The sequence below is a fragment of the Muntiacus reevesi genome, chromosome 8, assembly GCF_963930625.1.
Source record: "Muntiacus reevesi chromosome 8, mMunRee1.1, whole genome shotgun sequence".
Taxonomy (NCBI): domain Eukaryota; kingdom Metazoa; phylum Chordata; class Mammalia; order Artiodactyla; family Cervidae; genus Muntiacus; species Muntiacus reevesi.
In genome coordinates, this window is record NC_089256.1 from 90,605,140 (window position 1) to 90,625,193 (window position 20,054).

General features: G+C 37.0%; 1 protein-coding gene across 16 annotated transcripts in view; it reads right to left on the bottom strand.

Moving 5' to 3' along the window:
• MBNL1 (muscleblind like splicing regulator 1) overlaps positions 1-20,054 on the bottom strand; it is a 208,384-nt gene that overhangs the window by 134,479 nt on the left and 53,851 nt on the right. For 12 of the 16 annotated variants that reach the window (XM_065942607.1, XM_065942612.1, XM_065942613.1 and 9 more), the window contains exon 2: positions 17,357-18,341. The exons of 3 other annotated variants lie outside the window; for them this stretch is intronic. In XM_065942607.1, coding sequence (XP_065798679.1) covers positions 17,357-17,530 — 174 coding nt within the window. In that variant the 5' untranslated portion in view covers positions 17,531-18,341. Of the gene's footprint in view, positions 1-17,356; positions 18,342-18,516; positions 18,794-20,054 lie in introns of those variants that run through there. One more of the 16 variants, XM_065942606.1, reaches the window with a different exon arrangement.

Sequence of the window (20,054 nt, forward strand, 5' to 3'; positions counted from 1 at the left end):
TGAATAAGACATTAAGTAGGTGAGAAGGTTATTTCACTTTTTTAAAGTCATGTTTTCAAATTTATTATTGTTGTTTAGTTGCTGAGTTGTGTCCAACACTTTGCGATCTCATAGACTGTAGCCTTCAGGCTCCTCTGTCCATGTAATTTGCCAAGCAAGAATACTAGAGTGGGTTGCCATTTTCTCCTCCAGGGGATCTTCCCCAACCAGGGATCGAACTCAATGTCTCCTGCTTGGCAGACGGATTCTTTATCACTGAGGCACTGGGGCAGTCCTTTCAAATGAATCCACAGCGCTAAACCAGGAAGCAAAGTCAACTCTATATGCAGAGTCTGGAGCATATGAAGACTTCCAGATGATTTTATTGTTGGAAGAAAAATATATCTCCTATATGGATTCAGAAGTCATGGCAAAAATACTACACTCCCTGAACCTCTTGGCAGTTTTTATTAAAAGACTAGCTGTAACCAGGAGCACAGAGCTTTTGAAAATATATATCTGGCCATGCCTCTTTGTTTAGAGGTTCCGAGTAGGTATAGATGGTGGAGCAAGTGGCAGAGGTAGGAAAAAAATATACTTTCCAGGTCTGTTTTGCTTTGTGCAGAAAGCCTAGGAGAGCACCTGCATACAGCAGGCACGCCACGTAAGCTTCTGACTTACATGGAATTAAGTGGCTCCTACTGTTAGTATGGCGGATCACTAAGCAAGGGAAAGGTTTGGGGCGAGCAGGTATTTGTGGGAAAATGGTCCAAACGGCACCATCTCTGCCACACTCTCCTTTCAGTGCTGAGGTTTCACATTTCTACTGTTCAAGTTCCAAACTGGCAGGTCCTCTGAGGTCAGGGTTTTAATAGGCACTTCCAAAAAGCCGGTTGTCATTGTTTGCATTCTTTCATTTTTCAAAAATCATATGCTAGGCAAATAAACCAGAGGTGACAAAAGGTTAGAGATCAAAAAGCCCTGGAAGGTATTAACATGGGGAGAAAGTGGTCCTCTTTCAATCATCCTGAAGCAAACACATTTTGAAAAAGTAAACACACTTAAAATTTGAGGCTATAATGTGACTAGGAAGGATTAATATGGAATGCCTTTATTAACCTGAAATTACTATCATTATCAGTATTTTAAATTTTTTTCCAATCTAATATTTCTGTAAGAAATGTCTGTGTGTGTGTGTGTGTGTGTGTGTGTGTGTGTGAGTCAGTGAATGCACAAGTACCTGCTCTTAGACTGTTGATATTATCTGTAGAAACTTGTCTGCTGGAAAATGTTTCTTTAACTTTGGTTTGGCTCCTACCTTGGAGCTGATGGGAAATAAAAACTTTTCCATGGATTAGAGCCAAATGTGCTGCTAAAACAAAAGGTAACATTCATTAGGACCATGGTACTATGATCTCATTCTGAAGGTTAATTTTTTTCACATTAATGTAGACTGTCTGAAGTTCAGAAAATTCAAACAATTAATGTCAAGGAAAACAAGTAAACATCACCTCATTTTAAAAGTAATTGTTTACACAGACAAATATTTTTAGCTAAGAAACATGAAATAAATGAGTAGATAAAAAAACCTCAGTTGATTCCCAGTTTACTCATTTAGCTTAATTTTCTCTCTGCAATATACCCCAAATTTGAGCACCTACACATACATACACATTCCATTTGCTATTTCTACATATACCCAGTAACACATGGTTTCAATATGAAACCATTCTTAGAAAGAAGTGATTCTTTCTCAATAAAATGTGAGCATCCAAGGGTGTTAGCTCCTTTGATTTTTTAAACAAAATACAGGGGGGAAATCCCAGCACTTACAAATCTGCTAACTCAATATAATTGACCATTTAATGCCAGGAATGACTTACTACACAATTTTTGGCATCTTCTAAAATGCTGAGAACAAATTTTATGATCTCTACCCTCAGAGGTCCTCCTGTACTTTCTCTTAATTGTTTCACAACATGTTAAAAGCCTAAATAGGCAACTCAATTAAACAGGCTACAAGCATTTCTTTCAAACATATTTGATCTTCTTTTAACATCAAGTAATGCAATTAACTCATTGCCACATACTAAATCAATACACAGCATAAAGAATGGGCAATAATCAATAGCCTTAACAAGAAGGCAGTGGCATGGCTCAATAAATCAAACAGTAAATACACAACTCATATTCTGAAACAGAATATAACAAAATTTACACCAACTGTGAAGGAAAACCCGGAGCCAGTCACAGGAAACCACTAAGCCATACCAGTCCGGAAAAGAGTAATACCAGGGAGCCGGGGCACTTGTCCCCACTCATTTCTAACCAAAGTGAAAAGTCTCAAACTTGTGAATTAGGCCAGCATGTTTTAAATATCTTGAAGCAAAAGAGAACATTTTACTGGACTAGAATGGGATTCTTATAAATTCTGAGTAATATGAAAGGCAGGGAAAATGAGGATGTGATAAATGGAATATCTTGGATATAAATGCTGCTTTACACCTTTTAGGATGTTAAGGGGTAGATGTTTAACCAACTAAGTAAGTTTATACAAGTATAAAAAGAACAAAGTAGGGATAGAGCAAATAATGAAAAAGAGACTTTAATACTTCAATACTTTACTAAATAAACATCAATTTTATTTTTGAAAAAAGTCCTAGGTAAGTCTTTTAGGAAGAAATTTACATAACTAATATACATCTGAAATAAATTATTCACTTTAGACCAACACAGAGCTAAAGAGGCATTAGTTTCAAATGAAATTACATTTGGAATGATGGTTACAATTACTTTTTCATTCATGGATACCTGCATTTAGGAAATAGCTTTTCAGGGACAATGATATAAATAACGACTTACTAATACTACCCCCAATGAGCTTAAGGGGCTTCCCTGGTGGCTCAATGGTAAAGAACCCATCTACCAATGCAGGAGATGTAAGTTCAATCCCTGGGTTCGGAAGATCCCCTGGAGAAGGAAATGACAACCTACTCCAGTATTCTTGCCAGGGAAATCCAAAGGACAGAGGAGCCTGGAGGGCTACAGTACATGGGTTTGCAAAAGAGTCAGACACGACTTAGTGACTAAGCTACAACAATTACAACCAGCTTAAAGCCAAGGGGCACACAGGCTGGAGGTTAAGAGATCTTTTCTCTTGATAACAGGCAAATGAATAAGCTAGTATGTGATAATGCAGATAAAAGTCGTTTTTAAATTTTTAAATCAGAAAATGAGTACGTACCTATAGCACAATATACAAAATAATGAGACGTCTCTTCTGACATAGGGAAGTTCTTCTTTTAAGGGGACGATAACGTGACCATATTCCAGCATTCAGACAAGAATATCACGCGCAGGTACTAGGTATGGAGCGTTCACACTGCCCAAGATGCTGCATGGAGCGATGTACATTATGTAAGTGATTTCCCCGAATCCTCACAAACCTTCAAAGAGGGAATCATTAGTCTTGCTTTATAGAGGAGGAAACTGGGACTTAGGGAGGTAAAGTGATTGGCATGAAGTCACTAGGAAGTGACTGATGGAGTCAAACCCAGACCCAGCTGCCTTTATGGTTTTGGCACTTAACCTGGTCTTACTCTGTCATGAAAAGTTTAACTTACATACTTCTGCATATGGTTTTTGCAATTATTATGCAGATGCTACTTTGATTAAAAATTCCAGGGTAGCACTGGGACCAAGTAAAAACTATCTGTGGCAACATTACTCTTGGCACCAATACTGATTTGCTATAAAATATTACTGTAAATTTCATCCCAAGGAAAAGAGTATAGAGGCCAATCTAGACACTCAGAAAACACCAAAAAAAAAAAAAAAAAAAAAAAAAAAAAAAGTCACTAAAGCAACCTAATGAAGAAAATGCCCAGAGAAATGAAATCAAAGGACAAGGAAAACCGCTCACCTTTCCCTGTGATCAATTTGGTTCTAAACACAAAATAAGTTTGACTTATATACCAAGGGTGAATTTATATCAATTCAGTTCAGCCGCTCAGTCGTGTCTGACTCTTTGCAACCCCATGGCTGCAGCACACCAGGCCTCCCTGTCCATCACCAACTCCCGGAGTTTACTCAAACTCAAGTCCATTGAGTCAGTGATGCCATCCAGCCATCTCATCCTCTGTCGTCCCCTTCTCCTCCCACCTGCAATCTTTCCCAGTATCAGGGTCTTTTCAAATGAATCAGTTCTTCTCATCAGGAGGCCAAAGTATTGGAGTTTCAGCTTCAGCATCAGTCCTTCCAATGAATATTCAGGACTGATTTCCTTTATATATCAAAAACAACTTTGGTAAAAACGTATCTAACTAGCTGTTTGAAAAAACTGACATATTCAAGAAAATGGCCAAAAGGTATTAAGCTTCTAGTCATTTAAGGAAAGCTTCCCTGTAACACCAGCTCTTGATGTTAAAGGTTTTCTTTTCCCTTTTGTCCAAGCTGTCATTCGTCCAAATGAAACACTGTGTGAGAATAATTATGTATCTCTCACAGAGCATTTTAAATCATATAATGAAATTAATATTTGAGATACTTCTCTTTTTTTTTTTTTTTTTTTTTTTTTTTTTTGAGATACTTCTCTTAATAGTTCAATGCAAACTAACAATTACTAAACACTCAGGCAGTCCAGAAATTTGATATTTTTAAATCCAAGTTTTTTCTAAGTGCAAACATGCTCTTTTTACTACATCATGAACAAAATGCAAACAGTGATTCTTCTATTTAGTCATTTTTTACTTCAACTACAAATAACTCAAAAGCCTTAAAAACAATGTTGTGAGCAATTTTAAAATTAACTATTCATGTGAAAAAACTTTCCTCTTACTGGACACAAGTACTATGCAAATATACAAAGAATTAAATTAGCTACTAAAACATTACAAGCTAAGTTTTAAAATACAATATTAAAAGTTATCACAAACACTTAAGTGTGACCTACAATAGGAAGATATATAATACAAATCATTGTCAAAGAGGTGGGTGAATGGTTTAATCTAGATTTCAATTTCATATAGTACAATTTTAAAAGACTTTAGAAAAGTTTAAGCAGTCTTTTTGCTTCTAGTATTATTAAAAATGCCCAGTGAAACTCATGAAATATTAAGAAGGAATTCTCACTCGTTTACAAAATAGTGTCTCATGATTCTATGCATTAGAAAAATATCAATTATACTACTTTTTGAATAAGAAAGGATATTTATGTAATGTAAATGTATGTAATGTAAAAAAAATCATAAAGATAATTACATAACAAAAACCTCCTTTTCTGGTGCCCCGTACTTCACTTTCAAGCTTTGTCTTAGAGTACTGAAATTTTTGTTTTTTTGTTTTTTTCCCCCAAAGCAGCCAATTTTGCTTTTCTAAACTGTTTTCACTTAGGCATAATTATTAAAACTCTTCCTGATCTAAGTTTTAGATTCCCTATGTTATCAAACTCCCAGTTAAAATTTAGTATAAATTTCCCAATTAAAAAAAAAAAACCTTATTAGCAATTCTTCAGGGATTTTTTTTTTCTGAATTAAGTAAAAGTGTGAGTGATCATGTTTTACAAAGTATAGTTGTCTTAAATTCAGGTAACTACAGTTTCTCAGCAAATATGCCCAAGTATACATGTCTGTCACTCTAATATACAGACTCACTAATAATTAACACTATATTTTTGTATGCGAAAGTCGCTATGCAGTGCTTCATAACACTGTCAGCTTAAATGAGTTAAGCTCAGAATGAGGGTTGAAGCATAGACTCTAAAGATGGATTGCCTGTGTTGGATCCCAGTTTGGCCACTTCCTGGCGGTGCAAATTTGCATAGGTTACCTAATCATTCTAGGCCCCAGCATCTTATCTAATCAACAGATGATTATCAAGTCAGGTAAGTAAAATTAACCATTTCTGCATATGAGTAAAATTAACCATTTCTGCCTGTCTCACCGAAGAATCAATCTAATTCAGGTTTATCTTGCTGAATTTTGGAATACGATGAATCGTGTACAAATCGTTTGCAATGTAAACATATTTTACTAATACAAGCACACGGGTTCTCTGGCAGTACACATAACCAGAGGTGGAACTCATCCGCTCTTCCCACACAGACTATGCAATGGTTTCCAATGCTTTTCACAGCAAACCTTTCAGACATACATGAGGACATTTAATATCAACTTACATTTTACATGGGGAAAGTTGGATTCTTCTGGGAAATTTTAATATTGAAAGATAGAAGAGCTAAAACGATGTTTTATTATCCTATGATCATTCTAATCTTCACCGTACTTCTCAGAAGCTGGAACGTTCATGGTAACCACTAGTCTATCAACAGGTTTCCCAGGTGGCGTTGGTGGTAAAGAACCCACTTGCAAATGCAGGAGACAAAAGAGACTCAGGTTTGATCCCTGGGTCCAGAAGATTCTCCTGAAGGAGGGCATGGCCACCCACTCCAGTATTCTTGCCTGAATAACCCCATGGACAGTGGAACCTGGCGGGCTTCGGTCCGTAGGGTCACAGAGAATTGGACACAACTGAAGCAATTTGGCACAAACACAGTCTCACAGAGTCTATCAACACCCTAAAAGGCTCTGTGTTATTCACCGACTGCCTACTGCAATGCCTGGTACACAGCAGGTAATAAATAATGAAATTGGGAGGAAGAATGGGCTGCTTTCATTAACTGAGATGCAAAGCTAGCAAATACTTTGGTCTGAAATTTTTTTAAAGGCCTAAACCTTCAGTATAAAGACCTATGTTTAGGGTGAAAATCTCTCCTCCAGCATTATTCCTCTTTATTGGGGAATACAGAAGCCAAGAGTAGCCAATGAAGATTCTAAAAAAACAGTAATAATATTTTTGCATTTCTCATTATGTATAGTTAACCTACTATATGTATGTTATATGTCAAGGTACTATATGTCAGTCATAGTTTAAAGATTTTGGAGAAGCTACTTAAAAAGACTCTACCGTGCAAGAACTTGTAGATGACTCTTCTTCAATGTGGACCTGACTCTTTAGTTTATCTGAGTTTAAGATGAGTTTGTTTTCTTGTTTTTGGAGTTTTCTTTTTTTAATATATTGGTGTTTTATGTGTACATTTATATTCAATTTATTACTGTGCTATGATTCATGGAAGACAGTATCTGACAATAAAATTTCATAATAGTGAAAAAATTTAATAAATAAAATCATGATGATAATCTTTTTCTCATGGCTTGATTTAGATTTCATTAGTTTCCACTTAGTCATGAAGAGATGGGAGATAATGTGAAGAAAGATGGTTCATTCAGAACACAGATCTTTCTTAACAGGATTCTTTATAAATAAATGAATTCTTTAGTTATTTCTTTCTTCATGGTTTATTTCTCAGTTGCCTCCCTTAAAGGAGAATTGTTTTATGAAGGGCAATGTCATCTAAAAAGGAATCCTATTTTGGGCATGATAAATTTGGCTCTTTTTTTTTTTTAACTTGGCCCATTTGGTAAGTTAACACTGTTTAGTTATAAAGACTTCCTGGAATTGGAAGATGTTACTAGACTTATTTGCAGTCTATGAATGATTTTAGAATATTAGATAAGCAAAGATATTGGAAAGCAAATAATCATCTGAATGCTGTAACATGGAAAAGAATGAATTACAGATGTAATTTATCTGTCACAAGCAGATCCCAAACACTGATTATGTCCATACTTATGCATAAAATTGAAAATGACAGAAAAGCTTCCCCGCTTCTCTAACTTTAATTTTGCATGTTTTACTTTGCAAAATTTACAGTCAACTATTAATAGCAGGTGCTTCCTACCTTATCTGAGAACAGCCTGGACTTAAGTATAAGTGATTCTGAAAACCAGAAGCCTCCACCCCGTGTCTGAATTTAATGCAGAGAGACAAATTCTAACTTAAGATGCCTGGGGTCCTATGGAGTCTTGAGAAAACAGTTTTCGATCTGAATAAATAGTGCGTCTCAATCGAACAAGTTAAAATTTATAAACATTGTTGAACAAACTGAGAAAACATCAGAATAATCCTTCTGGGCCTAAAACTGTGATCTGGGGTTAAATATATAGGTGGTTTCCAACAGATCAACAGTGATGCAGAAACAGCTGCCCCAGGCTGGTGGCCTGTGGCTATGGGAACTTGCTTATTGGGGATTCTCTCTAGTTCTTCTCTTCCCAATTGCGGTCTTGGAATTAGTAGTTGTGAGAAGGAAGAGAGGGAAAAAAGGAAAGATAAACCACTGGAGACATCTCCCTCTTTTTTCCTTAAGCCTCTCTTCCACCGACCCTCCAACTGCTGTTGAGAAGTTGCCCCCTGAACTCCACCACCACACCTAACACACTGGTCACCTTTTAGCAATCTGTCCCTGGAGGGCTGTGTTTTTAATATCTTCCTCTGACCTAAGAAGTGTTTAAGTTACACTCCTTGAATTGTGAAATTCCCATCCCCTATCACCTCCTAAACATCTTTGTTCTCATATCTGCTTCTTTATTGCTGATACCTTGAATACATCCTGTGATACAATGGCAAAAATACTTTTTAATCTAATATTTTCACTATCCGCCTATTTTTCCCTATTTTTACAAGTAATTAGAAAGAAATGGTATTAAAAACAAAGCTATGCTTTCGATAATTTTAGAGAAAAAAAAAAAAAGAGAATGGGAGAAATTTGCTCATTAATATGAAGTTCCACAGTGGAGCAGACTCAGGACCTCTACATTCAAAAAGAAAGCAGGTTGAGCCCTTAGAAAAAAGAAAAGTTACCTGGAAGACATATATCAGAAAAGCCTTCCCACCCTGGGGAAACTTTAGACGACAGCCCCTCATCCCATGTTGCTGCTGTTCAGTCACTAAGCTGTGTCCGATTCTTTGCGACCCCATGGACAGCAGCACGTCAGGCTCCTCTGTCCTCCACTCTCTCCCAGAGTTTGCTCAGATACATGTCCATTGAGTCGGTGATGCTATCCAACCATCTCATCCCCTGCCTCCCCCTTCTTCTGCCCTCAATCTTTCCCAGCATCAGGTTCTTTTCCAGTGAGCTGGCTCTTCGCATCAGGTGAACAAAGTACTGGAGTTTGTTCAGCCTCAAAAACAGATCTTCCAATGAATATTAAGGGTTGAGTATTTCCCGAATATTAAATAACCCTCATTCCATACTCCTGTCTGTAGTCACTATGATTCTGAGCCACTGCCTTACTGAAAGCCAGCTCTGGGGCAAAGCAGGCCAAATGTGGAACTGAGAAAACCTATTGCACTGGCTTGCAAAATATGTCCAGGAGTTTGGGAACGGCCACTTCTCCTGCATTAGGCCCTGGTGAAACTGCACAGCCCCAAACTGAAACTTGAAATATATTTTCTCATTGAAAGAGTTTAACAAAAGCTGTTGGGGGTCTATGACATTAATATTACTTAAGATGTATGAGGAGATGGTATTCACAATACTTCTGGGGACCCTCCTGGGTTTAATTAATAATCAGAATTTCCAGGGTACTATTTGTACTGGACTATAACTCAAGCATCCTATAGGTTACTTAGGCTTCCCAGGGTTGGACTAATGACTTAACCACACTGCTTCTGTAGGAAAATGCTTTCTAAATGATTAAAACTTTGGAATATGGTTTTTTTTTTAAATATACATTAGGGGATAGCTATTTGGTTTATACAGTGACCCCTTATTTAAGATGATTAATTCAAAATGTTTTCCTACTTAAAAGAAATATATCTGAAAGTTGGTGGCAGCATTCTTGCTGTCATTTTGTGTTCACTCATTGATTCATTTGTTGACTTAAAATATAATTACTTTTGAGTATCTACTGCTTTAGGCCCAATGCAGCAAATCTGCCTGAAACATTAATTTTTATTCTAAAGCACTGCTGTTCAGGTGTTTTCTTTGCTGAATCTTTGGGATGTGGATATAGAAATTAAGAAGTAATGTTTTACAGGACAGTTGTTAAAAGTATAGGCAGTGAAATGAGGTCACCAGGCTTGGAGTCTACCTTTTACTGGTTGAATGACTTTATACACATCACTTAGCTCCTCTATTCTTCAGTGTGACCATCAGAGGAATGGCAGTGATACTGGTAACTCTTCAAAGAGTATTTGTGAGGACTTAATACTATGAAAAAATTTAAAGCACTGAAAATACCAACCATCATAGAATGATTTTTAATAAATAGTAACTGATTCATCTTGCTTCATACAGAGTAAATAAGAGTAATGTATATCTGCAGAAGAAGCAGAAACAGGAATCAGAGTAACTACAGATTCTTTTGTCAAAATCATTTGAGACCTGTTTTTTATGACTTACATTCTTGTTATATTCCAGTTACAAATATTCAACTGTGCATATAAATATATACCAGCAATAGGAAAAATAAAGCAAGCAATTTTTTATTCTGCATTAGTAAAAATCAATCCATTTGTGATATGCTAGATTTTACTGACTAACTACATCATGATTTGAAAGGGGAAAAAAAAACAAACTCTAGTTAGCCAGGACAGGAAAAGTGATGACAGGTTTACCAAGATAAGAAGATACAAGTTTCTCTTCAGAAGTGATCTCTCTTCAACTACTCCCATACCCAGGTGCTTTTCAGGGGGAGTTAGCTGATTCTGGAAGTTTTCTGGGGGAAAAACTCTGCCCTCCTGGATATCCATTTCCCTCCTCCTACCTAAACTACCCAGAGGCATGGTTTCAATCAGGGCAACAGTTAAGAATACAGTTTCCAGCCCTCCCTGCTACCAGTAAAGAAACTAGGATAAATCACTGGGCAGAGCTTAAAAGACTTTTGCTAAAAACAGCCTACGTGGACCAGGAGGTGGCTTTTTTGCCCACGGCTCTCCCTGCTTCCTGGAATGCAGATGTGATGGCTGGAGCTACAGTGGCCATCTTACGATGTTTAAATAAACCTGCAGTTGGAAGGCATGTGCTCCTTGGGACCTAAGGGTGAAGAAATCTAAGTTCAGTGACTGCAGAGTCATCACATAGTCCTGGACAACCTACTCAAATATAAATCCTTAGTCTGTTTATGCCTTGGGCTTCCCTGGTGCCTTAGTCAGTAAAGAATCTGCCAGCAGTGCAGGAGACCTAAGTTCAGTTCCTGGGTTGAAAGACCCCCTGGAGAAGGAAATGGCAACCCACTCCAGTACTCCTGCCTGGGACATCCCATGGACAGAGGAGCCTGGTGGGGTATAGTCCAATGGGCAGCAAAGAGTCTAACAAGACTGAATGACTAAACCACCATCACATGTAGAGGAAAGGCTTCTCTGTTACTCAATGTTGAATGCAGTTCCTTAAGGACAAAATGTCTAAATAATTTCTATAAGACCCCAGAGAGAAATGTAAAAAGGGATCTGAACCAACAGTTCTGATCTTGGGAATATAAGAAGCTGGAAAGAACTCGAGGATAACACAAGAAGAATAATACTGATCAGACATGGCCAAGGCTGAAAGATATTCAAGAGAAGGCCTTTCAATCAAATAATGTGTAAGGGGTTATAACTATTAGAATTTTTCAAAACAAGTCCTTATAATACAAAAAGTTTTATCTCTAACAACAAACCAAATGCTATCTCAAAGTTAAAATCTGTCAAAAATGTGCCACAAGAGTATAAGCAACGGTGTAGGTGATGTGCATTTGATATTACTTGTATAGGAAAAATAGTATTTAAACTCTGTAGTTGTTTATCATAAATATATTTTGGAATAAGATGTCCTCACCAAAATTACTCTTGTTTATAGTGAAATTCACCAAGAAATCGCTATTCTAACAATCTGTTGTACTTTAAGCAACTAAGTATTTCTAACAAGCCTTTTCAGTTTCTTTTACTGAAGCTTTGTCATATTATTAACCAGTATCTGGGGAGGGAGATGGGAGGGAGATTCAAGAGGGAAGGAATATATGTATACTGATGGCTGATTCATGTTGAGGTTTGACAGAAAACAACAAAATTATGTAAAGCAATTATCCTTCAATTAAAAACTAAATTAATTTCAAAAAAATAACCAGCATCAGTACTAAACTAAAGACTGTCTACTTTGTTACCCATTTTTGGCCTTGTTAACATAGAAATTGCTCCCCTATCTACAAGCACAAAATGTGTTTCTGCTAAAGTTAGGGGGAAAAAGAAAACTTCAAAATTTGCTCAATAGGATCTCTTTGTAAGAAAATAAGAAGCTTTGTCTACGTCTGTGGGAAGGCAGAGACATTGCTCAGCATGAAAGGTAACAGATTAGCGATGCTGATAGCTGAAATCCTCTACTTATCCTTGGCAGGGAAAATGACAGCATTTAAGCTTCCCAAACTAGGTCCCGAGGTGTCTGTGCTGAGTCTGAGAAACATTCAATTTCTCACCTCTCGCGTGAACTGGGCGCACGTCACACACTTCCTGAATGCAAGATTCACCCCAGGCTGCAGAGGCTCTTTCAAGTCAGTACCAGCCGTCAGGAACAGCCTCGCTTGTACATGGAATCATTTTGAGACCATTTGTGAAATCAGACTTTTGTGTATGTTCAGAAGTACAATTAAAGTTTGAACTCGATTATAAGTGCCACATTGCTTTAGGTTTAAACTGTTTTTAGTTTTGCCGCACACAAAAAATGAAACAAGATTAAATACAAAATAGAAAAAAACAGAAGTGTACCAAAATCTTATAAAGGAAAAAAAAAAAAAAAAAACTCGCTCCAGAATGAGTGCCTTACCTATCATGATTCAAAACATGCCTTGAAATTTATCCAGAAGTTTAAAAACCTTTACTCCTTTAAAAATATTATTCTAAGAAAGTCAAACCATAGAATATAAATAGGTAAATGAATAAAGCTGCATTACCAAAGCAGCTGCAGCTATTGAGGATTTCATTAAAGAAAGGTTCGTGTCAGAGTTGATGACGTCGCACTTGGCACATTGACGGGGTTCTTTACAAAGTTGGGAAGTTTCTGCTTAGAAAATTTAACTTTAACATGCTACACACACATTGTACACAAGTTATGCTCAGAGTCAGCCCATCTCTTAAGTCACTAGAGGGTAATGGGGAAGCCCTGTCGGCTGACAGTGAAACACATGGAATATGCACCTGCAGAGCTACATGCACACGCACTGCAACACGCTGCCAAAGCTGCAATGTCCATGGCAGGTGCCCTTGGCAAGAGAGACGACGACAGCAAATTCTAAGTAAAAGCTATTCCAATTAAGAGCCTACTAGATCCAAGTTTTAATTCAAAAGTAGCTGTTTAGCCTGAAACGTGCAGATATCGTTTCGTCAGGATTATCGGTTAAATTGGTTTAAAAGACATGACAGAAAGATTACGCGAGGATTTGGAGCAACAGCAACACAGGCAATGCTAAGGTGAAGATAACACTGCGCTAACAATGGGAGATTTCTGAAGTCTAACTGTAAGCAGCTTGCGACCACTTATTAGGGCCATTTACGTCTGTCCCCACAGAACCATCCAGAAACTTGCTCCGGAAGCTTGGTTTATTTGTATTACTAACTTGGGGTTTTCTAGTCGTTCGTTTACCTGTATGTTTACTTACTGTGTGTCTTCTAACAGCTAATTTGATTTTTTCACATATTATGCCGCGTCTTCAGAGGAACCTTTAATGCATCTACCTGTGCCCTTGACCCCACGGCACTTGGTAGTAGAATCTGGTCTCTGACGTGTCTATGATAAATCTGATCAGCTGGGCTAACTGTACACACAAACATGTATAAAATGAACAATGAATTACCCTAAACAAAAGTGCCTAATTTGATAAGAGAACAAGGTACTACACTTTTCAAAGGTAAAAGAGTTTTGCCAGATTTTTGGAAAATAAGTACTAAAGGTTATATTCCCCCTCCCTCAACACCTGAAAGATAAACGGATACTTGAACAAAGAAAAATTCCATAAACTATAGTGTATTTCTGCCGACCAGAAGATGAATGAGTTTACTTTTTTGATAATATAAGAAACTTGGCATCACATTAAAATACATCCCATAGGCTTTCTCTATATCAACTATCTTAGTTAAGAAATTATTACTAAAGAAAAAAGATAACTTGCCATTAAGTACTCTTTGAATCATCATTTCTGAAACATAATATTCTACAAGCAGCTTATAGATTTGACATTTTCCTTTTGACATATTTCTCTTTCAGTATCCCTTTTATAAGCCATAAAGGGAAAAAAAAAAACCCTCTTCATCATTAAATAAAACACCTTTTCTAATGTTCAGAATACCGAAAGCAATAAAACACTCAAACCTCTAATTCGTAAAGAATTTAATTCTCAACATGAATATACTTTGTTGTAAATTGATACTGCAAGTGCAAAAGCAAAATTGAGAAAAATGAAGCACTTAGAACACATGATTTAATTTATAAATGAGCACTCATATCATAGCTTTTGTTCTATTTATTGCTATCTTTCTATTTCGTGACTTGTTTCTGTACAATATTCCTCATTATTATATATTCCCATTTTATTTAGCAACACATATACTGTGATTCAGAATTCTATGTTTTCATGTAGTAAATGCATCTAAGTTAATTATTTAAACTTTAAAATCACCAGTATGTAACTAAAATGCTACTATAGCTGATTTTCTTCCTATTTCCTTTAGAATATGCCAATTTGATTTCTTCTACATAAATACTTTCTTGAACTGTTCGACTTCTGTTTTTAATGAAATGAATTCTCCTCCTCTCTGTAGAAGTCTGCTATAAACCTAAGTCACCTGGGAGCCTGGCCAAAGTCTGAAACAGCACAGCTGAAGGGTACAGCCATTTCCCAGGGTCCTCTCAGAGAGTATTTGGTTTGCTTTCCTAACTTGCTAAAAATAGGAGATTACACAGGCCACCTCCATCTCAGGGCTCAAGAACTCACAAAAGGCTGGACTATGGATTGGAGCAATACATAGAACACATTTTATTAAAGAAGTCAGGATATTACAAGTTTTCTAAATTCCTTCCGTTTACTCTCTGAAACAATACAAACGATCTAGCGGTTACTGGCATGGAAACCTCATAATGCTCCCAAATTTCAGAACTTCAGGCATGAGTCACAGAATTGCTTTAACTGTTTTAAAATATGTTTTTGATCTATTTTAGCCACAAAGTCTAACACAGGAAGACTACTACCTAAAAGGTAGGATTCTAAATACTGTATCAAGAACCACATGTGCTAGCTACAAACATACACACATACAGATGAAACATGGTTTTTGAAACATGAATACCTAATTAACACATTCCAAAAATTTTAAATTAATTTTTAACAGAGTCATTTCACTAACACTTAAGAAGCTTCTGTCATTCTGGGGATGAAGTTCCGCTAGAAATAAATTTGTGTTTATTTTTCCTCTTCGTATTCAAATTGAAATATTTTACTACATTTTAGACGCTGTAAATTTAAATTCCAGTTTCTCTTAGAAAGAACAAAGAGTACGGACAACGTTTGCACTGATTAGCTGCTACAACCAGTTCATTTCAAAAGTAAATTTAAAATCTTAAAATTGTTATTTAAAAAAGCCCTTGATGTGGCAGTTGAATCTTGTTAACCACACAGCATGTCATTAAGCCATGCTGCTGCTTTGCTCAAAGGGGGACTGTTCTGTGGCCACAAGTGAGCAGCAACTAAAAAAATATTTTGAGAGGGGAAAATAGCAACTGAATTTTAATGTTTCACAATGTTTCCAAATGCCGTGGAGGCAGGTCTTCTGCGAAACCACTCAATGTCACAGCTAAGTTTAATGTCCTTCGTTTTTCAGCTACCAGTGCACCATCAACTGTCTGTGGGATTAAAAATTGGATTTACTAGTAATTGGGTCAAAACAGGGTTACTTACGGACAAAGCTGGTTATTGACAAGCATAATTAGCCTTTTGCCCCTCATTTTATGGGTCCCCGTCTCTAATTACACCTAAACTCAGCCGGCAGAATTTAGGATGCCACGGTATAACTACTGTGCGCCCTTCGTGGATGCCTTTCAAAAGAAGAGGGAAAAAAAGGCCCAGGGGTAATTTATAACTTTTGTTTACTGATCTTTAGAACTATGTCATTAAGAACAACCTAACATTATATTTTTCCCGTTGTTAATGCCTTCTTTCATATTCTACTTTGAAGATAATATCCTTGAGTCTTTAGTGAAAACTTTAGCAAAGTGAGGAGCACAAACTAGACCAAGAGGCAATTTACTGAAATAGTAAACTCACAGCTTAACTCATAACACTGGGGTGAGATGTGAGTTAACTTATGCGTTAAACAGTTCAGTTAATTCTCTCCTATGGTATGAAAGAAAAATGTTTATAGCACTTTTTTTTTTTTTTGCATCAGACAACATATGTCTATGAAACCTTCACTTCTATATATTTGTCAAAATGAGTGCAACCTCCTTCTCAAGGGTTCAGAGTAAATTACACCTGCATATTAATATTCAAAGGTGATTTAATTAAACCAAGTATGTACAGAGTACCTAGGAATCTTCACATTTGCAGTCTTGACCTTACACATCAAAATAAAGACATGTATGCTATCTTTTAAAAGACTCACTTTCATACTTGATACCTGAAATACAAATCCAATGATATTATACTAAAGTGAATTTGCTAGTATTATGGTACCCACAATAGCTAACTTTTTACAGCCCGGCTGATACTATTACAAATAAAAAATAATAATAATCAGGAGCTAACAGAAAATAAACTGCTAAATTACTTCACATTCGAATTTTAGAAACAAAAAGTCCAATTAATAATAGTACTTTTTATAGAGTTTCCACTGATTTATAAAACTCACGTTCAACGAAGTTTATGCCTCTGATAGTATACTATAAAAGCAATTCAGAACCTTACTTCTAGTTATATTTTTCACAAATGCATTGCTTCTGGCCTTAAAATAATATGCTCATATAATAAAAAGGAAATCCATAATGTCAAAATATTAATATAAAAAGTCTACCCAAGTTTAGCTGACAAAATCTGCTTTTCTTTTACAACCATACAGCACGTTTTCAAACAAGCAAAAACAAACCATCCCCATCTAGCCACTGCTGTAGGCTCATATACAGTCTACGCTTATGCTGACACATACATGTATCTATATTTACTATTTCTCTAGACTGAATTAGCCATTACTAAGTAAAAGTATGCTGACACTTTCTGCTCTAGAAAAAAAAAAAAAATCATAGCATTAAAGGACAGATAAAAGTTATCATAACAAAGTTTAGCCAGACTTGGCTCTATTGCTTCTCAATAAAGCCCCCCACCCCAACATCATAGATAGGAACACACCGTATAACTAAAACTATTAACAAAGCAATCCACAATTCCAAACTCGGTGGACTGCATGTCCATATCCCCTTTATTCAATTATTGCGTATCCTTAAAATAATATAATATTTACTCACTTTCAATGAATCAAAGCAGGCGATTACTCGTCCATTTTCAACTTGGCAGCTTTTCGAAGGATGTGCAAATTTACATTCCGTGTCTGGCCGTGAGCAAGTCCCCCTTTGGAACTCTCTACATACTTCCAGTGTTAGCCATTTTGTGTCCCGAATTGGTGTGACACTAACAGCCATGTTTAGATTTTACAGGTAGTTAAAATTTTCAGTGAAACCAACAAACCCAACCCCCCTCAAAAAAAAAAAAGTAACAACCAAAAAAAAAAAAAAGTGAACTGATAAAACTGTAAAATGATGAAAATGTCCCCTTCAAAATACTTTTCCCCCACTCCCTGCTTTAAAAGTACATGGAAAATTGTGTTCTCAATATCAAGGAAAAGATCTCCCACTAGAAATTCACAGCATGAAACTGTTAATTCAAAGAGGTTTTGGTTTTTAGAGAAATACTAGGATCGTAAGTAGATGAACGTTTAAAAGTAGGGCCTCAAATCAGCCTTGTGCTCTCAGTAACCCCTTCCCAGTGCCAATTTGGAGCCCAAAATGCAAGCATGAAAACGTGGCAGACCCTCTGACACCGAATTTCCAAGCTGCTTTCAGCAAAGTTGTCTGAAAGGGAATCTCCTCACAGCTGAATTTGCAACGGAGTTTGGTGGTGCAATCGGTATTGATTAGTTTGGCATAGACAGATGCAGCAGTTTAGAGCAAAATCGAGAAAATGATTTTGTTTTTCCTCCTTGATTTCCTGGCAGAAGATATCTTACTTTTTCAGCAAACTTTTCTTTTAAAACTAAAGCAGCCTAGGGCAATGCCAGATACTTAGAGCTTTTCTCTTGATTATAAGTAGAAATGGGGGTGTCTGGGCTAGAGGTGGAGGGTGGATGTGCTGTCGTCACAGTCTAGCTGGCAGCAAGCAAGGCAAAAGCAGAGACTGCTCTAGAAGCGGTTCCAAGCAGCAGAGACGTCAGGAAAGGCACTTCTTAGTACCAACCTGTAGAAAAAAGAGATAGGTTAAGATTTACTAAGTAGCTCTTCACTGATGTCCTAAGACAGTATCACAACCTTGCCATGTGCTATCAGACTAAGTCATACTCAAGCCAGCCTCCCTCTCTCTCCCTCACACACACACACACACACACACACACACACACACACACACTACTTACAGTGAGGCATACTGCAGCCAGCCATCGTAGATTTATTAAAAAAAGGGGCCGTTTCCCCTCGTGAAGCAATGCATGATAGAGAGATAACCAATCACAGATACTGTTGCAGCAATATTCTGGGCAGAAAGCCAATAGTGTGGGTTGTCTTATGAAAGGTCGCGCCTGTCAGACGTTCATTACTATGCTATAAGCACAGAAAATGTCCATCAGATGTGACTTATTCCACGGCAAGAGGACGAGCATGTGGGTTTTGAATTTACCCAACATGCAGTTAGTGGACTAAACCATGTTAGTTTCAAAACAGCTTCCCAAACAAGTCCAAGCACTTGAAGATCATTACCAGGAAATAAAAAGCAAGGTTTAAAAACTGCAGCCGACTTCCAAGCTGCTTTCCCTCCGGCTCTGGGCAGGGACAGGCACTGAACAGCCTGCTCCTGCTGTCCCGACACGTGAATAAAAAAGGAAAGGGGTGTTTACAAATGGTACATTCTCCTGACCTATCCAATTCACTTCCTTCTCCAGCCTAAGTCCTGCCCCTCCACTGAAAGTGGCACTCCTACTGTAAAACTATTCCATTCAGCCCGCAGACACTTTGTCAATATATCACAGGCAGGCGAGATATGAACAAAAGCATCCTTTATTTGAGCATTTTTTAAGCAGAAGCTGAGGTCATGTGGGGGAAATAAGGAGGGCAGTGTTGTCAGTGTGTCTGGCAAATCTGAAGTCAACCTCAAGGGAGAAAGTGATTCCATCGCAGAAACATTAAATATTAAGTGAGCAGTTTGATTTGGGCAGTATGATGCATTTCAGAGGTACAAATGAAGCCAGATGGGGGGGGGTTAGGGGGTGAGGGACCCCCTATTGCCTAAAGATCTAGTAACTGGGCAACACAAGACCACTCCCTATACACAGCAGGGCATTTCTGCTTTTAACAACTTACTTTCAACCAGAATGGGAAAACTTTCCCAAAAATGCTTAGTAGCTACAAAACAGCATACATATTATTTTTTCCCTTTTGAATGCTACCAAAGGAAACAAGGCTTCAAAAACTCTAGAAGTTTCACACTCCAAAGAGGCAATAACAGTATAATAAATAGTATCTGATTACTTCTTCCAGGGCCAAAAATGGCCAACGGGCATGTAACATATTTATAACTTGGAAATTAGAACACAGAATATGAATATATACACACATACATATAGATAAAACATGGATACTTAGCAGAATTTTTTTTTTTATTTAAGATTAACACTGTCATTTTTAACATTTTTTTTTTAGAAACTACCAGATACTAGGTTTAGAAAATATTGTAAAGGCCACAACTTTTGAGAAAGATTAAAAAAAAAAAAAAAACCTCATACTGATGCTCCAAAAGTATTTTTTGTTTTCAAAAGATTTTCTAGTCCTATTCCTGGTTCCATAAAAACAAAGCCAAAGTTAGTCACAAACTCTAAGACTTCTTCACCTTCCTTAATATTTGCTCTGCATTCAAAGCTTCTTGACTCCATCATGCTGTGAGTATGTGCCACATCTGTGG